The sequence below is a fragment of the Dermacentor andersoni genome, chromosome 1 (genome assembly GCF_023375885.2).
Source record: "Dermacentor andersoni chromosome 1, qqDerAnde1_hic_scaffold, whole genome shotgun sequence".
In the NCBI taxonomy this organism is placed as follows: domain Eukaryota; kingdom Metazoa; phylum Arthropoda; class Arachnida; order Ixodida; family Ixodidae; genus Dermacentor; species Dermacentor andersoni.
Genome location: NC_092814.1, coordinates 272,547,867 through 272,571,769, shown reverse-complemented (window position 1 = coordinate 272,571,769; position 23,903 = coordinate 272,547,867). Strand labels below are relative to the sequence as shown.

The following is a 23,903-nucleotide window of genomic DNA, read 5'->3' as shown; positions in this document are numbered from 1 at the left end:
TAATAAAGGCCCCGTGAAGCATCAGTCCCCTTGAGAAACACGCATGGGAAATGTGGTACTGGGGCAGCATTTTGAAAGATAATTTCATGCGTTGTTCTCTTCGCCGTTCGTCTTTGCCTCGCACGTCACCGATTTCACAGTGACTGCCCACTGGGTTTGACGGATGGTAAGTCCTACGATATTCCTAGCTTTTGAATGCCAACGAAATGTTTCCACTCAACGCTCGGCTTAGTTCAAATACAGTTTAGGTGAATCCACGTCTCAGTGCGCTTATAACAGCGCTTTACGTTTCATTTATGTTATTTGCAATATGTTGACAGCATACGGTGTCAGGCTACTCATTCAGAGATTTTCAGTGGCGGGCATTTCAGTCACCAAAGAGGAGTCTGCAGGCTGCCGACATAACTCTACCTCGTCACTGTAACGCGTAGCGTTCCAGAGCTCGCTATATGCCAGCTGCTATAGACGACTGCAGAAAGCACGCTTGAAATGACGCGTCTTACTTCCTGGCAGCACGTGCATCCTGCTGCATGCCATAATCTTACTGTACAGTCATTTCGACGGAAGAGTCTTTGTGCAGTGGTTAGAATACTTGGCTCCTAAACTAACGAGATTAATTATTGCGGAGGAGAAGAACCTTTTTTTCTAAAACGAAGGTTCTACTGGTGACCGTACGGAAGACAGCACCCGCTGAGAACCGCGTTATGATACGCTAAATGGCTTTGGCAACTTAAAGAAAGGCGGCATACTTCAGCGATACCTTCTGCTCGGGAAGCATGCATTTACTACGTCAGCAGCATTCTCTCATAGTGAGTACGGCCTTTTCCTTTTACAGAGCAAGCTGATAAGGCCTCCTTCCACTAGCCGTTCGGATGGCGATGGTGTCCGCCGCCGCCACCGCGTCCGCCGGTGTGAGGTGTCCATAGCAGCTATCGTCTGGAATGAGAGAAAAAAATACGCAGTTATACTGTCGGGATCGAGCCTGGGAACGCTGAGTGGGAGTCAGCTACGCTACCACTTAGCCACCCCAGTGCTTTTTTCCTTCGTTTATGAAATGGGAGCAGAACCTTCACCAGAATAAGAAAAAGAAAGCGCTACAGAAATTTAACGTGGCTGAAAAACACATCCAAAAGTCAGGCCTGCGAGCATGCGTTGGGAAAATGCCCTATAAACGCGTCCTAGCATGCCAGGAGTAACGCGATGTGACATGCGCGCCACGTAGCGTCGATGCGTGCACATTTTCATTGTAGTTGCATATTATTACACCACGTAGAACGCCATGTAGCCGGTGAACAGGTGGCGTTACAAAGCAGTTAAAGAAGGTTTGAGGAAGGAGAAGTTTAAGGAGAGAGAAAGAGAGCAAGGACAGGAAAGGCAGGGAGATCAACCAGACGAGCACCAGTTTGCTACCCTACACTGCGGGTGGGGGAATGGAGAATAGAAAAAGGAAAAAAGGGAGAGAGTAAGCACTGAGTGCGTGTGATAGGGACACTATACACAGGGACGCTATAAACGGTCTCTTAAGCCGGTACACTTCAAGTGTTGTACTAGTGCACGAATCGGTTTTCGTGCCAGTGACGGGTGTGGCCAGGGTCCGAATATCTTTGACTCGGTGAACGGTCTTGAGTCCAGTCGGTGTAAAGTTGGCAGCACAGAGGTGTTGTACATCGTAGTGAGGGCAGCTACACAATAGGTGCTCGATGGTTTCCCGCACCCACAGGAGTCGCAGACCGGGCCCTCGGCCATTTTCAAACGATATGAGGAGGCGTTCATGAACGCCACTCCCAGCCACATGCGGCACAGCAAGGTTGCTTCGCCACGGGAAAGACTAGATGGCAGTTGTAGCCGTAGGGTAGGGATGTATACAAGAATCGGAATATACAATAACAGGAATTGGCCTCCCTGGTGCAGTATTCGGCCACTGCCTCCCAAATGACTCATCGATCAACCAATGACCCTCAGTCCCCAGCAGCTCCGGATCAGCTGACCAAGGCGGAGTGAGACCTGTAATGCAGCAGAGGGTGCTAAGAATATCTGGATCCGAACAGGCCGCCAATGGGAACTGACCCTGGACACCTTAAACACCGGAACTCTGTCCAGTGAGGGGTTGGGGGAATGACAGTGAGGGGGTGGGGGAATGAAGCAGGACTCTTTGAGGAACTATCAGGCATTGTTTGGGATATCCTTGGCCTTAGTGAGATTAGGAGAACTGGTGAGGCTTATACAGTGCTGACTAACGGCCATGTCCTCTGCTATAGAGGTCTTCCAGATAAGAAGGAATAACGGGTAGGATTCCTAATCCATAAGGACATAGCGGGCAACATTGAAGAATTCTACAGCATTAATGAGAGGGTAGCAGTAGATGTAATCAAACTTAATAAGAGGTATAGATAAAGGTAGTACAAGCCTACGCTCTAACATCCACTCAGGATGATGATGAAGTAGATCAATTTTATGAAGATGTTGAATTAGCGATGAAAAAGTGCAAACTCAGTGTACTGTAGTAATGCGCGATTTCAATGCAAATGTGGGGGAAAAGCAGGCTGGTGAAGAAGCAATTGGCAACTACGGCGTCAATTCTAAGAACGCTAGAGGAGAGATGCTGGTATAATTCGCGGAAAGGAATAAGCTTCGAATAATGAACACTTTCTTCAGGAAGCGTAGCAACAGAAAGTGGACCTGGAAAAACACTATTAGTGAAACAAGAAATGAAATAGATTTCATACTTTCTGTCTATCCCAGCATAGTGAAGGATGTTGAAGTGTTAGCTAGCGTAAAGTGCAGTGATCATAGGTTGTTCAGGTCTAGGATTCACTTCAATTTGAAGAAAGAAAGAGTAAAATTGCTCAGGTATAAACTGGCCAACCTAGGCGCAGTAAGGTTAAAAGTAGATCAATTCAGGCTGGTGCTTGCAAACAAATATGCAGCCTTAGAACAGAGAGATGAAGATGACATGGAAGTAATTAATGAAACTGTAAATATAGGCTGGTTTCAGACGCAGCAATTGAAGTGGGATGCAAGGTACCAAGGCAACCAGTATAGGCAAGCTCTCCCAAGTAACAAAGGACCTAATAAAGAAAGGACAAAGAATGAAAGTGTCCAACTCAAGAGATCAGATACAATTCGCGGAACTCTCAAAACTATTCAACAAAGAGAAAATAAGGGATATTCAAAATTATGACGTGAGAAAAACTGAGGAAGCCGTAAAAATGGACACAGCATGAAATCAGTTAGAAGGAAACTTGGCATAGGACAAAAAAAGATTTATGTATGCAATGAAAGATAAGCAGGGTAATATCATCATCAATCTCGTAGCTATAGTAAACGCAGCGGAGCAATTTTATAGTGACCTGAACAGTACCCCGAGGAGCCACCATACCTCTATTCAAGGCAGTAATGAATAGGTTGCAGAGACTCCTTCTATAACTAGCGATGAGATTAGAAGGGCCTTGCAATAAATGAAACGAGGAAAAGCGGCAGTAGAAGATGTAATAACACTCCATTTAATAAAGGATGGAGGAGACATAATGCTTGAAAACTGGCGGCAGTCTATGTGAACTGTTTATCGACTTCAAGGGTCCGAGAGAACTGGAAGAATGCAAACATTATACTAATCCGCAAAAAGGAAGACGTTAATAAAAACTATAGGCCCATTAGCTTACCCCCAGCAATATATAATATATTCACCAAGATAATTTGCAATAGGATAGGGGAACATTAGGAGGAGGAGGAGGAGGAAAGAGAAAAGTAGAAGGCAGGGAGGTTAACCAGAATAACGTCCGGTTGGCTATAGGCCCATTAGCTTACTCCTAGTAATATCTAAAATATTCACCAAGATAATTTGCAATAGGATAGGGGAACATTAGACATTAGTCAACCAAGGGAACAGCCTGGCTTCAGGGAGGGATACTCTACAATGGATCACATCCATGTCATTAATCAAGTAATCGAGAAACCCGCGGAGTACAGTCAGCCTCTCTATATGGCTTTCATAGATTACGAAGAGGCATTCGATTCAGTAGACATACCAGCAGTCACAGAGGCTTTAATCAAGGAGTACAAAACGCTTACGTAAATTCCTTGGAAAATATCTACAGAGGTTCTACCGCTACCTTAATTCTACACAAGAAAAGCAGGAAGATACCTATAAAGAAAGGGGTCAAACAGGGAGACACGATCTCTCCAATGCTATTCGCTGCGTGCTTGGAAGAAGTATTCAAGCTAATAAACTGGAAAGGCTTAGAAGTAATGGTCGACGGCGAATATCTCAGCAACCTTCAGTTTACTGATGACGTTGTTCTTTTCAGCAACAATGCAGACGAGTTACAACAAATGATTGAGGACCTTAACAGAGAGATAGTACAAGAGTGGGGTTGAAGATTAATATGCAGAAGACAAAGATAACGATAAATAGCCGGGCAAGGAAACAAGAGTTTTGGATCACCAGTCAGCCCTTAGAGTCTGTGAAGGAATACGTTTACCTAGGTCAAGTACTCACAGGGAATCACGATCACGAGAAGGAAATTTACAGAAGAATAAAAATGGGTTGGAGCGCATACGGAACACATTGTTAGCTCCTGACTGGAAGCTTACCATTATCATTGAAAAGGGAAGTGTACAATCAGTGCATTTTACTGGTACTAACTTATGGGGCAGAAACTTGGAGACTGGCAAGCTTCAGAACAAGTTAAGGACAGCGCAAAGAGCGATGGAACAAAGAATGCTAGGCATAACTTTAAGAGACAGAAAGAAAGCGGTTTGGATCAGAGAGCAAATGGGTATAGACGATATTCTAACTCACATTAAGATAAATAAATGGCGCTGGGCCGGTCATGTAATGCGCATGTTAGATAACCGGTGGGCAATTAGGGTTACAAAATGGGTGCCAGGAGGTCGGAAGCGCAGTCGAGGACGGCAGAAGACTAGGGGGGCCGATGAAATTAGGAAATTCGCGGGTGCTAGTTGAAATTGGTTGGCGCAGGACACGGGTAATTGGAGATCGCAGGGAGAGGCCTTCGTCCTGGTGTGGACATAAAATTGGCTGCTCATTATGATTATGATGATTATACAAGAATGGTAGAAAGTATATATTTTGTGTACATGATTAAATCAAGCTGGCTAGGTGACTATGTGACGGCCTCGTTCCAAAGGGGATGCCAATAAATCATCATAATAATCATCATCATCAGTATCGTATCATGCCACTTGCCTTCCTAAGTGATATCCGGCCCTTTGCATTGCAGTTTCATATTGTCACATCAGATGAGACGCCATGTAGCAGTTGCATAGGTAGCGGTACAAGGTCAAGAAGTCTTGAGGAAGAAAAATAAGTTTATGGAGATGTATAAATATTGATGCAATGAAAAACATGCACGCCATACCTGATTATTTCTAGCATGCTAGCTGACTGTTTATCACCATCCCGTTTAAAAGTATGGTGCCATTTGACACGTGATGTGACATGCGCACCTCGCAGCGTGGATACATACAAACTTCGCATTGCAATTTAGTTATATTTCAGCAGGTGTCCCGACATGGGGCAGTTGCATATAGCAGTCGCATGCTGCATGCAGCTGGACCTGGTTAACTCAAGCAGATTAGGCAACTATTTGTCGCCACCCCATTTTGAAGGGGATGACAACAACCACCACCGCAATAATAATAATAATAATAATAATAATAATAATAATAATAATAATAATAATAATAATAAGAATAATAATAATAATAATAATAATAATAATAATAATAATAATAATAATAATAATAATAATAATGAACAGCAACGTACTGTGCTGCGGATCACAGGATGGGACATAGGCCACGTAGTCCGGATACCTATGTTTACTCTTACGTACACGTTATGGCGCCTCCTCGCAAGGTACGAACCGCTGCTGAAGGAGCGAATCATTGAGCTACGCACGTTGCTGCAATCTGGCAACACCGGGCTCAGCAGACCGCTGTGCAGAGAGCAGGACAAGCCGCAGCTCGCTGTCGACGCCGGGCGGACAATTCAGATCGTTCTAGTGAAAACGACGCCGCGATTTCGCCTCGAAGACCGTGTAGTACGTGGTGCCGAAAATGGAGCTCCTATGGAGCCGTTCCTCCAGCTTACGCTGTGACTTTGCTGCGTGTGCCGCGCAGGCCTGTGACTTTTTGCTTGCCTGCTTTTTCTCGAACTTTGTGCGCTCACTTACTATGGGAGCCAGTGGTTCAAGGCTGTAGTTTTTGAATGCGGAGAGGGGGGGACGCTTTTAGACTTATGTAATAATTTAGCGTAAGAATTTCGAAAATGAAATATTTATTGTAATATATAAAAATAATTATGCATTCTGTCACATTAGAGTAACAAAAGTGCTGTTTAAATAAATATGCGGCGACTTTATCATTTTTGTGATGTACGCAACTTGCTTTCTGCATAGCAGAGTAATGAATTTTGCGGAATTGGAAACACATACCTAGACGCACTTAAGGACTGTAATACTCCCCATGTCTAAGTAGCCTAGATTTATTTAGTTCAAATATATAGCTTTATGGAACCTTATGTCAGTAGTTGTTTTATCAAAGGCTTATGCTAAATTTATTTTTATCGATTCTTTTCAACGTTTTACTGTCTGAATATATTAAGGGGGTTAGCCTTCTTCAACAAATTCACCCCATTGGCGATATGTTTGTTCGTATCTAACCTCTTTTACATATCCAGTGACACAAGTTGTCTACTATAGCTTGGGCCACTAGGTATACGCGCGGGCTGCTGTCATGCCAATCAGGCAACATGGGCCTCTGCGTATGTGCCACTATGTATGCGCCCGAACAGTCAAGTAAGACGACTCTCCACGCCTCGCCCAACAAAAGCTGCTTACCGCGCAGGAGTTCGAAGAACAGAAGCGGCACCACTCCGAAGCCGCTCGCTTGGAACAAATGTGGCCGATAAACCGCTAACGCCGCGCCGCCGAAACGAATGAAGAAAGCTCATAATAACCACGGTTAACACCAGTAAGCAAGTAAAGAATATTATCACCAATTACACACCCATCCTAGCGAATATAGTTAATCGCAATTACCGTCGCCAATCATCTCAAAAAGAGGGATGCGCTGCTATTTTTTGATTGAGACAGCCTTCGTGCATCAAGTTTATTTTCGTTTTGTTTAAATGGTAACGCTGCCAGTGTAAGGTCAGAGCAATAAGTTTCGAGTAGTTGTGTAAAACAGTTATATTTTCTGTATCCATCATTCAGCCCAGCAGGAAATGTCTTTAAATATAAGATTTCTTTACACCATTCGTGTGAGAGAGATAAACGGGATGGGAAAGACCGGGAGGTTAACTGGATAAGATTCTGGTTTGCTATCCTGCACTGGGTTAAAGGTAAGGGGAAATGAAAGACGGTAAAAGCAGGCGAAGAGAAGAAACAAACTAACGAGGAAGAAATGTAGGGAAGATCGTGAACGTTTAAGCTGCCGGAGATCAGACTGTTGCTGCGTTAAAAGCTTCCCGATTTTCAGGCTCAATAAGTTGTTTTAACGGAACCGCCTGCGGATTAATCACCTCCGAGGCCAAAACTCACACTATGCAACTGATGTCTCGAACGAAACGACTGTGCCACATATGGGAATCGAGCGATCCCTTATTCCGGAAATTTTCCTGTAATTATCCCTGTAAATTTGCAGTGCTGCTACATCGCACACTTGGAGGCTGTGCAACTTTTCAACTACTGTGTGATAAATTATGTGGTGTTAATATTGCAATTTGATTCAATTGACAATGGTGGCGTCGATGGATCAGTCGTTGCTTTCCACCAACCACGCGGTTTTTGGCGCATCCTCTATAAGAGCATGTGCCATGTTTGAGGCTTTTCGTTCTCGTGTACGCCTCTTTTGTGCAGCCGACGCTAACTTCCCTGGCGTGACAAGGAATAATTGCACGCTAACACACCGTCCCCTCTAAGTCTGGAAAGCAAGCGATCGCTTACTATTAAATTTTATTACTCATATTCCTACTGAATTATTTATATCAGATTATACTTCTTATGTTGTATTTTATTATCATGTAATACTTCTGATATGGCCTGTAACCCACTCCCATGCAAAGCCTTGACAGGCCTTGAGGGTATAATAAATGAAATGATATGAAATTGTGTTGCAACAAAGTTGTTTATGCCTAAGGTTCCGTGCAGTTTTCGTGTCCATCAACAAATCTGTATGAGTAAAAACTACCATCTTCAGCAATGGCTCGTGCCACTGCTCGCGCGTTCGTCGTCATCGTGTTTTTCCCCAGCTGGCTCAGTTGCCGCTCATCATGCCAGCTTTCCCACACTGCGCGTCCCTCTGCGAAGGCAATTACGGCACTGGCCCACTGGCCGTCGGTGTGGTGATTTCGGTCTCAAATTCTTTGCCTCCATATATCGCGAAATGGAAACACGAATGCATATAACGAATATATAACTCGAATGATCACTAATGTACAAAAATAAATGTGTGTGCGTACCTTTCGTGACGATGACCAGCCGTCAAGACAATAAATGTGCTAGTACCTTTGTTAAAACTTTCTCTTCTTCTTTTACTCTTTCCGTCCTCTTTTCCCTTTTCCCAGTGTAGGGTAGCCAACCGGGCTCAGTCCTGGTTAACCTCCCTACCTTTACTTTATCATTTGTTCTGTCTCTCATCTCTTTGTCGTATGCTACTCAGCTTCGCTAGACATCCTTTCTGACAAAGTGGAGTGACTCATGATGCACTGCTAGTTTCTTAATGCTTTGTCTTTGGAGCGACTTATTACAACTAATTTTACGAAGAAAGTCTCAATGTCCTTTACGAACAAAAATTCTTCTCTGCGTATTTCTTGTGGTTACAGCGGGCCTAACATCGCTCATGTATACGAGTTTGAATACTTCGGGGTAAATTTTGCTCATAACATAAAATGACGAAAACACATCGATCGCTCCTACTTGAAAGCCATTCCCAAACTAGCATATTTAAAACGAACATTAAATGAGGCAACAATAGATTGCAATCTGGGGCCCTATAACATAAAATATTCCAATATGTTTTTATTCCAATCTCCTCACGTCAAACTTGCGTAACCGCCGATGCAAGCATCGGGCGGTGACCCGCAGCGTTGTCTCAACAGCCCAATCAAGCGCTCTCTTAGTTTATAGGAGGTCACCTTTCTTTGCTTTCCAAACGAATAATGTTGCCTACACTAAGTGGTTTTTCGTTTGTAATTGGCTGCCAGGAGAAGAGGTGCACACTCAAGTGGAGAGGGTTTCAATGGGGCCGAACCAGCGCATTGAAAATAGATAACTGGATGAAGAAGGTGGGTACCGGCATCTGCGATTGGTCCGCTTTTCCTTACTTAGCTTGCGGTGGCTGGTCGAAAATCATGGTGGCGGGCAACGGAAGTTTAAGAATGCCGCTAAAACGGGTCCTCAGTAAAGAAGAGTTGGCAGAACGAGGTCTTAAAACGTGCCGAAAGTGCTCGAAAATGTTACACGGCCACGCAGAAAGTTTTATTATACGCAAATAAACCTATGCTCTCCGGCAGGTGCGAGTAGCCAAAGCCTGAGTGATCGGCGGCAGCCATCTTTTATTCCTTTCGGAATGGGACAGCCTGCGGCTATTCAGAAAAAAACAAATTAGTTCAGTTTTGTTCGGCATATGAATGCATATTTAACGCGTACATGTCACTTTGACGTGGTGAGTTTTTGCGGTTTTGCGACGTCGCGTGACAGGCAGGTGAAGTGGGTGCAGCCCGGAAACTTTTGACCGATAGCCGAGGGCTAGTGGCAAAAAGGCGTCGAATGAGAAATAAAAATTTTTCTTTTGTTTGATTCAAGCATGCATATTCAGCGTGTGCACGTCACATCAGATGGGGAGCTATCGCGGTTCTCGTGACACACACACACACACACACACACACACACACACACACACACACACACACACACACACAAACACACGCACGCACGCACGCACACAAACAAAGAGCGATGAGAGCTTTAAGTAAACAGGTATATGACCATCATTTTGTGCCTTTATCACATACCCATGACTCATCTCTAGACACACTTGCTCACAGATGCACGTACGAACGCGTTCTCACCTTGCATAAAATCGCACAAGGATCATAGTTCATTATGGTGCCGGTTTCACTCTTGCGTTGCCTGTGCATCATTTCCATCACGCTCTGACAGTTTTCAGTTTTCCTTTTTTCGAACGACGGTGAAACTCAGGAATGGTCTTGTGGGCACCATTCAGCAATTACATTTTGCAGAATTTTCCAAAGGAATCCCTCATCATACATACCCCACTATATATATAACTATCACTACAACATATATTATCTGTATCGATCCCCCTATATATGCTTGTACCGAATGTCTATTATATTCCGCATCCGGACCTATCCACTAGCCTGTGGCTATTGGGTCCAACCGACTTTTGCGTATGCACTGTAACACCTATGGTGATAATAATAAAAAAAGAAAGAAAGTTCTAAAACCTGCGTGTGTACTCGTAAAATTTAATGCTTCATATTTACCCCTCTCTACATACTTTGTCGCATGTTTTCTTATGACCTACTGAATGTCACATGCGCTTCAATTCGTTGTATGCATGTACAATTCCATGTCTTTTCTATATTGATATCTGTATTATGTTACTACTTTTTTTGCACCTGCGCCGCAATGTCTCGTAATGAGACAGCAGTATTCGTAAGTAAGTGAGTAAGTAAGTAAGTAGAGAGAGAGAAAGGCAGAGGAAAGACAGGAAGGTTAACCAGAGATTATCTCCGGCTGGCTACCCTGTACTGGGGGAGGGGCAAGGGGATGCAATAGGTGAGAAAGAAGGATAAAAAAAGGAAAAAAAAGAACCTAAGCACACACACGCATGTACACACGAACTATTTCTGTGGGCACTGTCACGCAGCCCGCATAGGCGTTCCTAGTCTTAAGCAGTGTCACCGTACAGTCCTACGTCACACAGTGTACAGTCACAATTTGTCAGAAAGTCCCGTGTCTTTCAAGTATCGCAGCAGCGCCTTCATAGCGGATCGCGCTGATGTTCGCGTAGGCCAGGTTCCAAGGATCTTGTTTTCTGTCATTGGGCGCTTGTCCACTTTGTCTAAGGTGGCTGAGAGGACTGCTCTTTGTGGGTTAAAACGAGAGCACTGACAAAGAAGATGCTCGATCGTTTCGTTGCACCCGCAGAAGTCAGACAGTGGACTCTTGGCCATTCTGATAAGGAAAGAGTAGGCATTTGAAAATGCTACTCCAAGCCATAGACGGACAAGAAGGGTTCAGTCACGTCGTGGAAGCTCGGGCGGAATATGGAGCTGTAAATTAGGGTCCAGGGTATGGAGGAGTGAACTTGTGAAATGGGATGGGTTCCATTGGGCTAATGTCAGGTCACGCGCAAGTGCGGAAAGTTTTTTCGCTGCGTCGGCTCTCGAAAGAGGAATGGCAACGCAGTTGACGCCGTCATGGGCAGATCGGGCAGCTGCGTCTGCTCGATCATTGCCATGTATGCCACATTGACTAGGCAACCACTGATATATTATATCGTGTCCTTCGTCAACTAGTCGATGGTGGACTTCTCTAATCTCTGCGACGAGCTGCTCATGTGATCCATGGCGCAGTGCTGAGAGTACACTCAGTAGGGCTGCCTTGGAATCACAAAAGGCTGACCATGCATGGGATGGTTCCTCCTTAATGCAATGAAGAGCCGCACGCAGGGCTACCAGTTCAGCGGCTGTCGTTGATGATACATGTGACGTCTTTAGCTGTATTTTGACGGATCTTCTTGGTATCACTACAGCGGCAGCTGCGCTTGCAGATGTGACTTATCCATCGATGTAAACGTGTACACGGCCACTGTGCACCTCATGTAAAAGTTCTAATGTGGCCTGCTTAAGGGCAAACGACGGCATGTTGGCTTTCTTCGTGATTCCTGGGATGGTGAGGCGTATGTCAGGTCTGTGCAGGCGCCATAAAGGTGAGGATGGTCTTGCTGCAGGCATGTAGTTCGATGGCAATGAGGTACGATTGGCATCAATTATACGACTGAAAGTTGTGTATGGCCTTTCTGCGGGTAGAGCGGCACAATGGTGAGAAGGTAATCGGGCAACGTGCCGAATATGCGCCCTGAGAGCGTCGGTTGCCAAGTACGTTGATATTGGATGATTTCGAGCTATGACAATCGTTGCCGCTGTAGACGCACACCTCCGAAGACCGAGACACGTCCTTAGGGCTTGAGCTTGTAGTCCCTGGAGTAAGTAAGTAGGTAAGTAAGTAAGTAAGTAAGTAAGTAAGTAAGTAAGTAAGTAAGTAAGTAAGTAAGTAAGTAAGTAAATAAATAAATAAATAAATAAATAAATAAATAAATAAATAAATAAATATTTACATGCTATGCATGTAAGACCTAATATCACCCTTGTCCACTACAGTATTACTTACTCTGAGCCATAATTTCGTAACAATACCACCCACTCGATTCTGTGCAACCCTTATGACCCAGGGTTCCCGACCGGCTCATTCATTGATATTGCGGGGAGCATCGCTCTAACCACTGACGAAGAAAAGTGCGAAAAGAAATAATATTGGAAAGTGCAAAGCTACAATGTAGCGGCCATGGGCCCATATTCACAAAACGTTCTGCCTAGACTCTTATGCAGACTAAGGTTGGGCGTGTCATTCATCCATTCATTCACTTTCCGCATAGGAATGGCCGAAGCCACAGCCTGCGGACGCTGCGGTGAGGAATAAACTATCAGCTATATTCTGTACCAGTCTACACAGTATTGTGCAAAGAGACTCTCACTTACCACCGTGCTCAACAAGTTCGACGACCGACCTCTGTCAACAGAGACAATTTTCCAACATAGACGTGGCTCAATATCCTACCAAAATACTTTTAAAGCTTTGTTGCGCCTTTTGCGACCTACCGGACTCACTGAACGCCTATAGCACTTATGTTTTCTTTATCTCCCCTCCTCCATTCCTTCTAATCCAGCTTTTCCGCAACCCGCGTGCAGGGCAACAAACCGGAGACTTTCTTTTGGTCGACCTCTCTTCCCTTTCTGTCTGTCTCTTGATCTCTGTACTTACGGTAAAATTTTTTGTAAGAGAAAATCCTAGCCGATCCTGATGCTGGACATATTAACCAAGGGGGTCAGTCAATGGCGAAGAACACTCATGAACGAAAAGCTTCGTGAATTCCTCCCCTGATTTTTTAGAGATGTCTTTTCCAGTGCTATTTTCTTTCGCGCTTCATCAGTCATCAGAACGACCCCCCCCCCCCCCCCCCCACACACACGTTATCAATGAGATGTGCCGGTCGTGAACAGCGGTTGATAAGAGGGGCAAATAATCAAACAGGAGTAATCAGCCTTGACCTCTAAACTTCGCAGCCTCGACCTCTAAAATACATGCACAGGCGACACCACTCTCAGACTCTATCTGGAACAAAAAAACCTTGCAGTAATGCGGTTGTTACGCGATAGCGCAGCGGTCGGCGCGCCCTACTTGAAAATCGACACTGCTGCAGTGGTATTAGTTGTGGCGGCGTGGACACAAAGGGCGGCATATTCTACAGCGATTCTCTCTGCTTGATTCTATGCCACTTTTATCGTCCACCATTCACGGGCGGTTGATTACCTTGATAAACCCGGGTGGAGCACCGCTATAACCTCTGATGAAGCGTGGCAATGAAGGACATTGGCTTAGAATTGTTACATTATTCGGACCAAGTTTTCTTTTTGTCCGCCCTACAGCGGTAGTAAAGTTGTCAGGACGAGGGGGCCTGATGACGACAAAGACATGTCGGTGACGACAGCGGCCGTCGTTAGCGTAACGGAATAGACGGACGGCCGGACGGGCCGAGCAAACCGAGTTTGGAGCACTTAACTGTCGTCGCAGTAAAATTAGCTTAAATTACCGCCTAACTATTGCATTCCCAAGACAAGACTGCAATTTCATCCTTACCGAGGATATACGAAATGTGACTGCAAGACATTGGGCGATGAAAGGTACAAGGCGGAGGTGTTATCCATTAAAGGCGTCTTGTTGGGTACGCTACGCTGGGGGTAGGGGCAATGGCATGTAAAGGTAAGAGAGAGGGAGAGGAAAGACGTGGTGAATTTGCGCACGCGCGTGGACGGTCCCTCGCCCTCAAAGGCGTTCACACCGGCCAGTCGCCCTCAAGAAGCTCAAAAGTGCCTCCCCTGGCTTGTGGGCCAACGAATGTGACTGCACGGCCGGCATTCATCTTTTCGTGAGCACCAATTGACAGCAGGCCGTTGAGTGAATAAGTGGCACTGGGCTTTTGCCTGGGCATATCACCGAAACGAGCCAGCAAGGCTATCTTAGATATAACTTTTTATTAGCACAGGCTTAAATTCAAGGCTGGTGAACGGGAGCTTGGGACACGATCGTGAATTTTTATGACATTTTACTGTCCATCCTCGTCATCATCCTTATACTTCTCTTTTTTTCCTCTTAACCTTCCCTCTGAGCAGAGTAACAGGCTAGAGGATCATTACATTAGGGCAAACTGCCTGTTTTTCCTCAAACAAATTCTCTCTCTCCTCTCTCTCTCTCGCTGCCTTGACATCCGTGTTTATTTGAATGTTGGGAAACGATAATGGTGCAATATGGCCGCGTATAACGACGACTATTCGTAACAGGGATATTTGGGTGGGTCCAGGACGGAGTACGCACTATATTTGGAAAGGTGGTGTTTGACTGACGCATGACCCTGGGCGCATACTCACGAAAAGGGAAAGTGCTGGCCTTCAGCTTGGGTGGTCACGCCTGGCAGCAGAGAACAAACAGTGCCGATGGCAGGTGCTGTGATCATAGATGAATAACCTTCGAATAACCTTCGACAACTGGTAACGTGAGCAAGCGCTTTGCGCCTGCTGCAGAGTCACCATGTCTTTGCGTTTCTAGAGTGCATGCCTTGGCCTTTAGTTCACGTTGGAATTCTTTAATGTCACTGTATAACTAGACGTACTTGAATCGACAGTGATTGAGAGCGATGTTTACTGAGAACTATATCAGAAACAGAACGAAGAATGTCGAACGACTGCACCATTCCAATTCCAGTTACTATCATTGCACACTCCGAAAGGGAATTCTCCGACGATTATGCGAGACGCCTGTAAGGTGTTAGAAGGAAGGCGTCATTAGAAATATCGGCATCCTGTCGTGTGAACGACGGACACACCCTGCGTTTGGCGTCATGCATTGTGCATTGTGTCATGCTCCACCTGGGACTTCGCCCTCTTGGAGTTCTAGTCTTTCTTCAGCCGATCGCTTCAAACGTTCTGCCGCTAGTTCCCCGCACCTTCTATTCGCAGGCACGTTTTTGACGATGCACTATCGCGTTGTTTTTTCATTGTTTACGTCTTTGCTTCATTGCACGGGCTATTTACTACCAGTTTCGCGTGGCGCCTTGTGTGCGTCTGTAATTGCCGTGTCCAGTACTGCATCTGCGCTGCTTTGCACAGACAATGAGTTTGTTCTCGAGCGCAGTGTGCAAGGGCGTGTAAAAGAGTGAAAAGTGTTAAAATAAACGTGGCTTTAGTTGCAAAGCGAAGTTTTGCCAGGCCACTTTCACTCTGAATATTCGTTTTCTTCTAACTATGCTTGATGATGACCAGCACAGGGCCCCGCTCGACGCGATCCCAACGGTTGAAGGGTACCATATTTTTCCGATAAAATATATAGTTGCGCAAAAAAAAAAAAAAAAATACTCCGAGCTTTCTAAATTTCCCTGTGGCTAAAAATGCAAGCAAACTGCTAATATTTGAAATGTACTTTTTGAATTTCATTTTACTGCATTAACAGGGTTACTGCAGCAGGCTTTGCAATGACGTATCTTCTGCGTTGGAGCGAGCGGCGACTGTCGCCGAGCTGTCTGCTCTCCCCGTGGCACATCGTCTGCGCGAAGAGCGAGATAATTAAGCGGACAGTGGGACGGCGTGTGTGCTGGTATGCTTTGGACAAGAGTCTTGTGGCAGCAACACATCTGTAAATGGAGTTTCCTTTACTTCGTGTGTGCGTCTGTGGGCAATTATCGGAAATTTAGTGCCTAGCCGTGTATTTCGGACGAATTCAACCATAAGGGCAAGGAGCCATTTTGCTTGGCTGTCACCAGTGATTCAAAACGCCATAAAGAAATTCTTCCAAATTAGAAAGGACGAAAGATATGCGGTGTCTTATTCGTTTTAGAGTCGTCACTTAATGCACATGTAGCCTGTTGCAGTATGAGGCGAAGAACAGAATTCTTCTGTCCCAAAGTAGAAATGTAGCCAGTTCTACCTGCATTTTCTACGCAGGTTGCTGGATTGCATGATGCAGCTGAAGGGTACCCCTACGTTTGAAGTAAGGTTTTTTTTTTCAACGTTCTAATGGTAGCTTCGACGTTGGCTTGGCCAGTGAGAAGCTCCATACGCCATAGCAGACGTTATGGTTCCATGTTGTTTTATGTTGCTGCAATGACAGAACGCTCAAAACAACTTTGAGCAATAGTCATGTGAAGTTGAAGTGTAGGAAATCGTGTGGCCTCAGTTTTATGGATTTTGGTACGTGACTGCAGCCTTGGCTTTTTTCGATCAGAGGTTATCTAAGTACACCTGCTTCATCCCACCAGCTCCGTGCAGGGATGCGAAAGCCTGCAGGATGAGCTCGCAACACACATAATCACAAGCCGCAGGAATGGAGTACCGCCTTCTGAATTCTGTGGCTTTACGTGGCAAACCGCGATCTAATTATGTGGCCCACCTGATTAATTTGGACCAACAGGGGATCTTTAACATGCCCCCAATGCACGAAACACGGGTGTTTTTGCAAAGTACCGACTTCTCTACGGGATGGCAACAGCGGCAGTTCTGACGGCTTCCTGTTGTTTCAAACTTATTAAATGAAAAGCCGAGAAACCCGAAGCAATTGGCTTATTGCTGCACGATACGTATATCATGTTAACCGCAAAAGCAGAAGCAAAAACCCAGCTAAAGCATTTAAAAAAAATGTAATAGATGATGGTCATTAAGTTCTGAGCATCGGTATTGTCTGCTTACCACCGAGCTCTCACTTCGGCGAGATAAAATGGTCGAAAAACCGATCGCACAGCAGCTGCTATTAAATGTCACTGTAAACTCATACGCATGGACATGTCGCTGTACTTCCAACTATGCTCGTGGAAGCACCTTAGTTCTTTTAAAAAAATATGTAGGCTTCACACGTGATGCACTCGCTGTTTTTACTGCCACCAAGACAATCTCCGGCTGGAATGAATTTTACTAAGTATATTCCTTTTCGCGATTCGAGTTTGGCCAGCCAGAGTGGCATCCTGCCTACGGTTTCCGCAGAATCGTCTGGCAAGAACCTGCGAGTAATAAAAATGAGATAGAATAGTACGAAACAGCGCATCATACTAGCACTGGAGAGCTCTGTTTTGTTTAGATTTTTTTAAGTGCAAGAATTTTTTTTTTTACTGTTGGTTTCCACGCATACGTGCTGCAATCACATGCCATATTAAGAATACTTCAGGTTCATTTCACGGCATGCCGCAATGAACGTTCCTCGACAGCGCAAACGCGTACGAGTTTATAGGGCGAGGTAGGGCTGGGGTGACACCACTGGTGCGAAAGTGAATTTTATTATTGCTTTACTAGCGGAGTGCGCGGCGTCAAGATCCCTCTTCAATGAATACGGCCATCGTGATTGCCTAGCCTTAACTGTGTCAGCGTTCTTGCACGCCACCGTACTTGCTGTAACGTATAATGCTGACGCGCCGTCGCTCGCTGCAGTGGAGTCCACTGTAATGAGTGGTGCTCCTTGTGAAATTTCTCTTTTGCTTCTTTCTTGAGAACGCACGGCAACCACGCTATCGGATATCAGCGAGCAAACATACTGTGGCACGACTGGAATACCCCAAAGTGACGTCGCCGAGAGGAGACACCGGAAAATCGTTTAGCCGTCCCGAACGCGTCACCTTTGAACGCGTGGCAAACTGGTTCAAACGAACGCCACGGCGCGAGTAAAGCGGAAATAAAAGAAACAGAACAAAACATATCTCGCAAGGAAATCCTCATTCTCGCAAACATATGCGAGCGTCACAGGAACCCACGTAATGCTGCGGACACCGCGTTACTGCTTCCCTGCTTGAAGGCCAGCGACGGTGCGAACCGCTTTCTCGGCGTACGGGAAGCTTGACTTTCCGGTGTGAAACGATCTCCTGAAACGAGAGCGCTTTTTCAGTACTCGTAGCACAGAAGAAGAGAGCGCAATTATTTCTCGCGGTGGTGCGCTCGCTGCTTTCTCGAAAAGTGTCTGCCGCAAAAGAAATGGCGCTCCTAGAACTCCCGAGCGCTTTCTTTCTCTCTGTTCCATTTATTACTTTTTTTGTTGTTGTTGACGCGTAGACTTTAAAAGAGCCGACAAAATGTATAAAAGCCAGCCGCTGTCGTGCCGAGATTCATTCCCTACCAAAGACCTGTTGTCAAACCAAAGACATCCCTCGTGAATCAGAAGCTATACAACAGCTGCTATCATGAAGGTAAGCGCATTTCACTTTGCGTACAACAGCAGAACCACAGTGACCTGTCGGAAGTGTCAATTTATCTTTCCTCAATTTTCCCAGTAGCAAATGTAAAGAAGTTTTCCTCGCTTTACAAGTTTTTTTCTTGTTGCATTGTGAATTAGGCGCTAAAATTAATTGCCGACTGAACTTCGCATGCTGATCGATGTTTACAAAGAACATTTATCAGCAAACTGAAGTGTCTGTTCAGTCCATAAATTTTAGTTTATTTCGGTCATTTCATAATCTAAGTACATTTTATAACTACATATATGTACTACTGATACGAGCCATATCTGAAGCAGCGTTTTATTACAATAAATTTCATTGCGTCGTAGTAAGCGTCAGTTGCTTGAGGATAGCTCTCAAAATGAAAGCTTTCTACGGATGTTTGCAGTGGCATTCCTAGGTTCAGAGAAAGCGGGTAGTACACCTTAAATCCAAGGCTATAGGCACCTTCCTTGCCGCTAACTATTATGACGCCGTTATAGAATGTCTGCTACAGTAATTCCTCGCTTTCTCTTTAAGGTTTATACCGCGTTTGCGTTCTAAGAACGTGCCAGCCATTCCCGTAACGTTTAGAAATATTATTAAGTGTGCGCTATGCTGGTGTAAACTTCAAAGAAGAGTCTACCTTCAACTTATAATACCTCCCTAATGGCTTTGCACTTTTCGTAAACCTTTCACGCATCCCACAATCCAGTGCGATAAACCTAAAAGAAGCAGTCATGTAGACTGTACTAACATGTGAACTCCGACTAAGTCAACCGTATTATTTTCTTAAACTACAGGTATTCATCAGTGCTGCTGTTTGCGCCCTCGTGGCCTGCATTGCCTTCGCTGAAGACGCGAAGAAGAAAGACGAGAAGAAAGACGTGGAGGCTCGTGGAGGCATCCTGGGTGCTGGAGTCGGACTTGGTGGCGTTGGCGGCGGATACGGCGCTGGAGTTGGCCCTGGTCTCGTCGGTGCGGGTCTTGGAGGAGCTGGCCTCGGTGGAGTTGGTTCAGCCGGAGTTGGTTATGGTGGAGTAGGCCTCGGTGGAGCTGGCCTAACCGGAGCCGGTTTCGGCGGCGCAGGCCTCGCTGGAGCCGGTCTCAGCGGCGCTGGACTTGCTGGTCCCGCGCTCGTTGGCCCTGGAGTCGCGGGTGCCGGTGTCGTGGGCAGCCCAGCTCTCGTTGGTGCGGGGCTTGGACACGGCGTTGGCGTCGGCCACGGCGCCGGCGGTGGTTACCAGTCCGGCTACGGGTCTTCAGCTGGAGGCCATCAATCTGGATACCAGGGCGGCGCCTCTGGACACAATCAGGGATCCGGAGCATTCGCCGGTGGAGCGTCTCACAGCAAGGTTAACGCCTACAACAACAAGCAGGGCTACAGCCACAGCTCTGGCTTCTCGTCCAGTGACAGCAAGAAATTCGGTTCTGGCTTCAACCAGGGATCTTCTGGTTTCAAAAATGGCGCTGCGGGACACCAGGCTGGCTTTGGACAGTCCTCGTACGGCAAGGCTGCCGGTGTTGGAGTCGGTGGCGTCGGTCTTCATGGTTAAATGCGGGTGCCACTTCTCAGGCTACAGAAACAATGTGTAGTGTTAGGATTTGATTGTGTTGCTCTCAGCTGCGCAAACAAGTTTCTGCTCTTGTAGAAAAGTATCTTCATGTGATAAGTTTACTGAATTCCAGAATGACAATGTGCCGAAACTTTGCTTCAAGTTTAGTTACCTGCCCTCCTGACGATGGCTTTATCCGGTGACTATTTGCAAGGATATCCAAGTAACAACACAAGAAACGTTTTCTGTGAGAGGCAAAAACTTTAGTACAAGACAATTTTTCAGCTCTGTTAATGGTCATTCATTTCTTTATTCAAAACTAAAATTTTTTTATGCATAATTTTGTGTTGAACACGAAGGGAAAACTTTATTAAAGCCGTGTACTTCCCTCTTAGATCTACATGCAGTCTTGTACAGTGCGGTACGGGATATGATGCACGTGTCTTTCTGCCATTTTCAGAGCCTCTTGAAATTTTGCTCCTGCGGCATTCTTGTTCCTGTTTTCAAGCACCACTGCTACGTCGTCAAAATTTTGAATAAAACATGCTTTCTATTGAATAAACTTTTTGGGCTCCTGCTTATTAGGGTTCCTCAATGAAATACTCATACTCGAAAAGCAATTTTTAGGCATCTCACGATGCAGGCAGCCGTGCACGAAATTTGGGTTTCTCGTACTGAGTTAGGCGGCAGCAAAATTTGTTACTCGTAGTATGGTGGCGCAGAAAATCTAACATTCATAAGCACAATGCTTTCTAAATATTTTCTACTTCGAATTGCTGCGCAGTGTGATGTGTGATCGAAGTCAATGGTCAGCAGGAATGGTCGCTGTCAGGCTAGTTGAAAAAAAAAAGCGTACGGTGTCTCTCACCGCTGCCTAAAGTGTGGAAGCAGTACACATCGCTGCAGGGTTGTATTGCAGCTTCTCCCGGATACGCTTCAAATTCAAGACATATTTGCGTATTAATATGCAGTCAGGAAAGGGGAGGCCATTGTTAATTTTCTCCCCGCAACGAACATAACAGTGGCAGTCAGGAATAAGGCAGCCCTTTCGTTTTTCTACCAGGCGATGTTTGAACAGTGCTGTAGGCGTGGGGAGTGGTTCTTCAAGCGTGAAAGCTAGAAAACACAATACGCTTACAGTGACAACGAGTGTGCATATCAATTCGAGACGAACAGGTTTGATTCTTATCTTCCGCAGCGTACAGAATGGCAAAAATACAATAAAATACCCAACTTGAATGCATACCAACCTTGCCTACCATAAAATGAATTCGTGAATGTTTTTTGACGTAAACAGTGTGGCTAACTTGGGCCGGTTCGTGCATATACTCAGTCAAGAACATATGGTGAATACAGGAAGAAAAGAGCCCTTTCATACGAAAATATACACATACATCGTGATCAGATTTTATGTCGTGCCCGCTATCTGTATTTTTGATAATGAGGCTGATGGCTTGATTGTCCGTCGTGGCGGAAGCCTTGCGAAATCAGGAAATTGAGAAACACCTTTGTAACATTCGGAGATCAAAACGAACCCGTAGTCTTCCACTCCATTAAAGTTAGCACAAATATACCCTTTGTTAGCCAAGCCAAAGCTAGAACTGTGTATTAAAAAGCATGCCCACCAATACATGGATTGTACAAAACCTTAGGTATACGAGATTCCTATAAGCTGGGGTTGGATGTATATCAGTCAGACGGGTCGCTCCTTCCACGGAGCTCGTGAACATGAAGTGAAAGTTAAAAACCAATCTACGGCCCATTTTAGGAGAACAAGGCAACTTTTAGATCCCTGCATATACCCTATATAACACAATATAATTTATTGATTCGTCGATTCTTTCATTGATGTAATGAATGAATGAAATAACAGTAATTTATTTATTTATTTATTTATTTATTTATTTATTCATTTATTTTTATATATGGGTAAGACCACCTTTCTTGGCCATGAAAAAAAAGTGGAAATGAGGAGAAGCTCAGGCCGATCACATTTACCACATATTTACATCAGCGTCCTTAGTGTAAGCATATGAGTGATAAAAAACTTAAAGCATCTTCACGGTCATCTTTAGATGCGCATACTTGGTTATTCGGTTGTCTGCATGTATGAAGCTGGTTTTACGACTCCTAGATAACCAGTGAGAAGTGAGCGCCCGAGTATGCTGTTTATGTGCCTTCACGTCCATAAAAAAGCAGGGTTGTTCGAATTGTGGCATTTTTTAATCGAATCAAATGCAAATATTGGAGAAAAATAGACCTTCGGTTATCGAATTGAATGATGAATATTGAAAATGTAAAGAAAATGCAAAATGAAAAGTTCCGTGGACAAAATGCTTGTTTACATTATTTTATACATGTAATGTTGTTGACAACTGGATGTCAGGTCAACTTCTGTGATTGAGAAACAAAGGAACGTGCGATCATATAGTGCGCGATGAAAATGGCAGTAATGAGAAAGAGTAACAGCGTGTCCCAGATGCGCGTAGTAGAATGTAGTGCTTGTTTAAAGAACTAAGGGCAATATACAGCCCCACTAATCATTTTAAAGGAATTCGAACATGATCAGATGGGTCAAATAAGAAACTGCTTTCTCTAATCCGTGGCAGCGAGAGAGAGAGAGAGAGAGAAAGAAGGGAAGAAGGAAAGGCAGGGAGGTTAACCAGACTGAGTCCAGTTTGCTACCCTACACGTGGGGAGGGGAATGGGGAGTGAAAGAGAGAGAGAGAGAGAACTTAGGTGTAGGATGTCTATAGTCGGGCACTCAAGCCTGTTGCCTTCAGGTAGTGAAAAAGCGCTCGAACTGCTTTCTGCGCTAATGAACTGCGAGGCCAGGCTCCCAAGATCTTCGCTTCCGTAAATGGCCTGTCATCCAGTCTATTTAAGGCACATTGGAGAGTCTCACGTGGCAGCGAATTTATAGGGTGCCTAAGACGAGACATGGGACGCTATAAACTAAAACAATTCCGAACATTTATATACCAATTCTGCAATCAGCCCTCCGCGATTGGTCAAAAACATTTTTGGACCACCCCCACTTCATCTGTCTGTCATGCGACGTCACGAAAACCGTGATAGCTCCCCATCTGGTATGACGTGTACATACCAATTATGCATGATATGAACAAAAACAAAAGAAAAATAGTTATTTCTGATTCTACCCCATTTCGCCATTCGCCATCGACTATTGGTCAAAAGTTTTCTGGCTGCACCCACTTCACCTGCCTGTCACGCGACGTCACAAAACTGCGAACACTCACCACGCCAAAGTGACGTGTGCAGATTAAATATACATTAATATGCCGAACAAAACTGAATGTTCTTCTGAACAGCCGCAGGCTGCCCTGTTCCGAAAGGAATAAAAGATGGCTGCCGCCGATCTCTCAGGCACTGGCGACTCGCACCTGCCGATTTGCATGGGTTCATTTGCGTATAATAAAACTCCTTGCGTGACCGTGTAACTTTTTCGAGAACTTTCGGCCCGTTTACGACCTCATTCTGTCATCTCTACTTTGCAGAGTATCTGTTTCGGCGTCATTCTTAAGCTTCTGTTGCATGCCGCCACGATTTTCGAGCAGCCACCGCAAGCTAAGTAAGGGAAAGCGGACCAATCGCAGACGCCGGCACTACCCTCTTCATCAGTTATCGATTTTAATTGCAGTCGCTTGGCCCCATTGAATCCCTCTCCACTTGAGCATGCTCCTCGCCTCTTGTGAGCCAATTAGATAAGACGAGCCGCTCGGTCTAGGCGATGTTATTCGTTTTTCAAGCAAACAAAAGTGACCT

The 23,903-nt window shown here is 45.1% G+C and overlaps 1 protein-coding gene across 1 annotated transcript; it reads left to right on the top strand.

The window, feature by feature from the left end:
- The first annotated feature begins 18,448 nt into the window (after positions 1 to 18,448).
- Positions 18,449 to 20,679, top strand: LOC126547875 (uncharacterized). Its single transcript, XM_050195901.3, has 2 exons — positions 18,449 to 18,552; positions 19,365 to 20,679. The coding sequence occupies exons 1-2, from the start codon at positions 18,547 to 18,549 to the stop codon at positions 20,115 to 20,117; spliced, it is 759 nt and encodes a 252-aa protein (XP_050051858.1). The 5' UTR covers positions 18,449 to 18,546; the 3' UTR covers positions 20,118 to 20,679.
- The last annotated feature ends 3,224 nt before the right edge of the window (positions 20,680 to 23,903 follow it).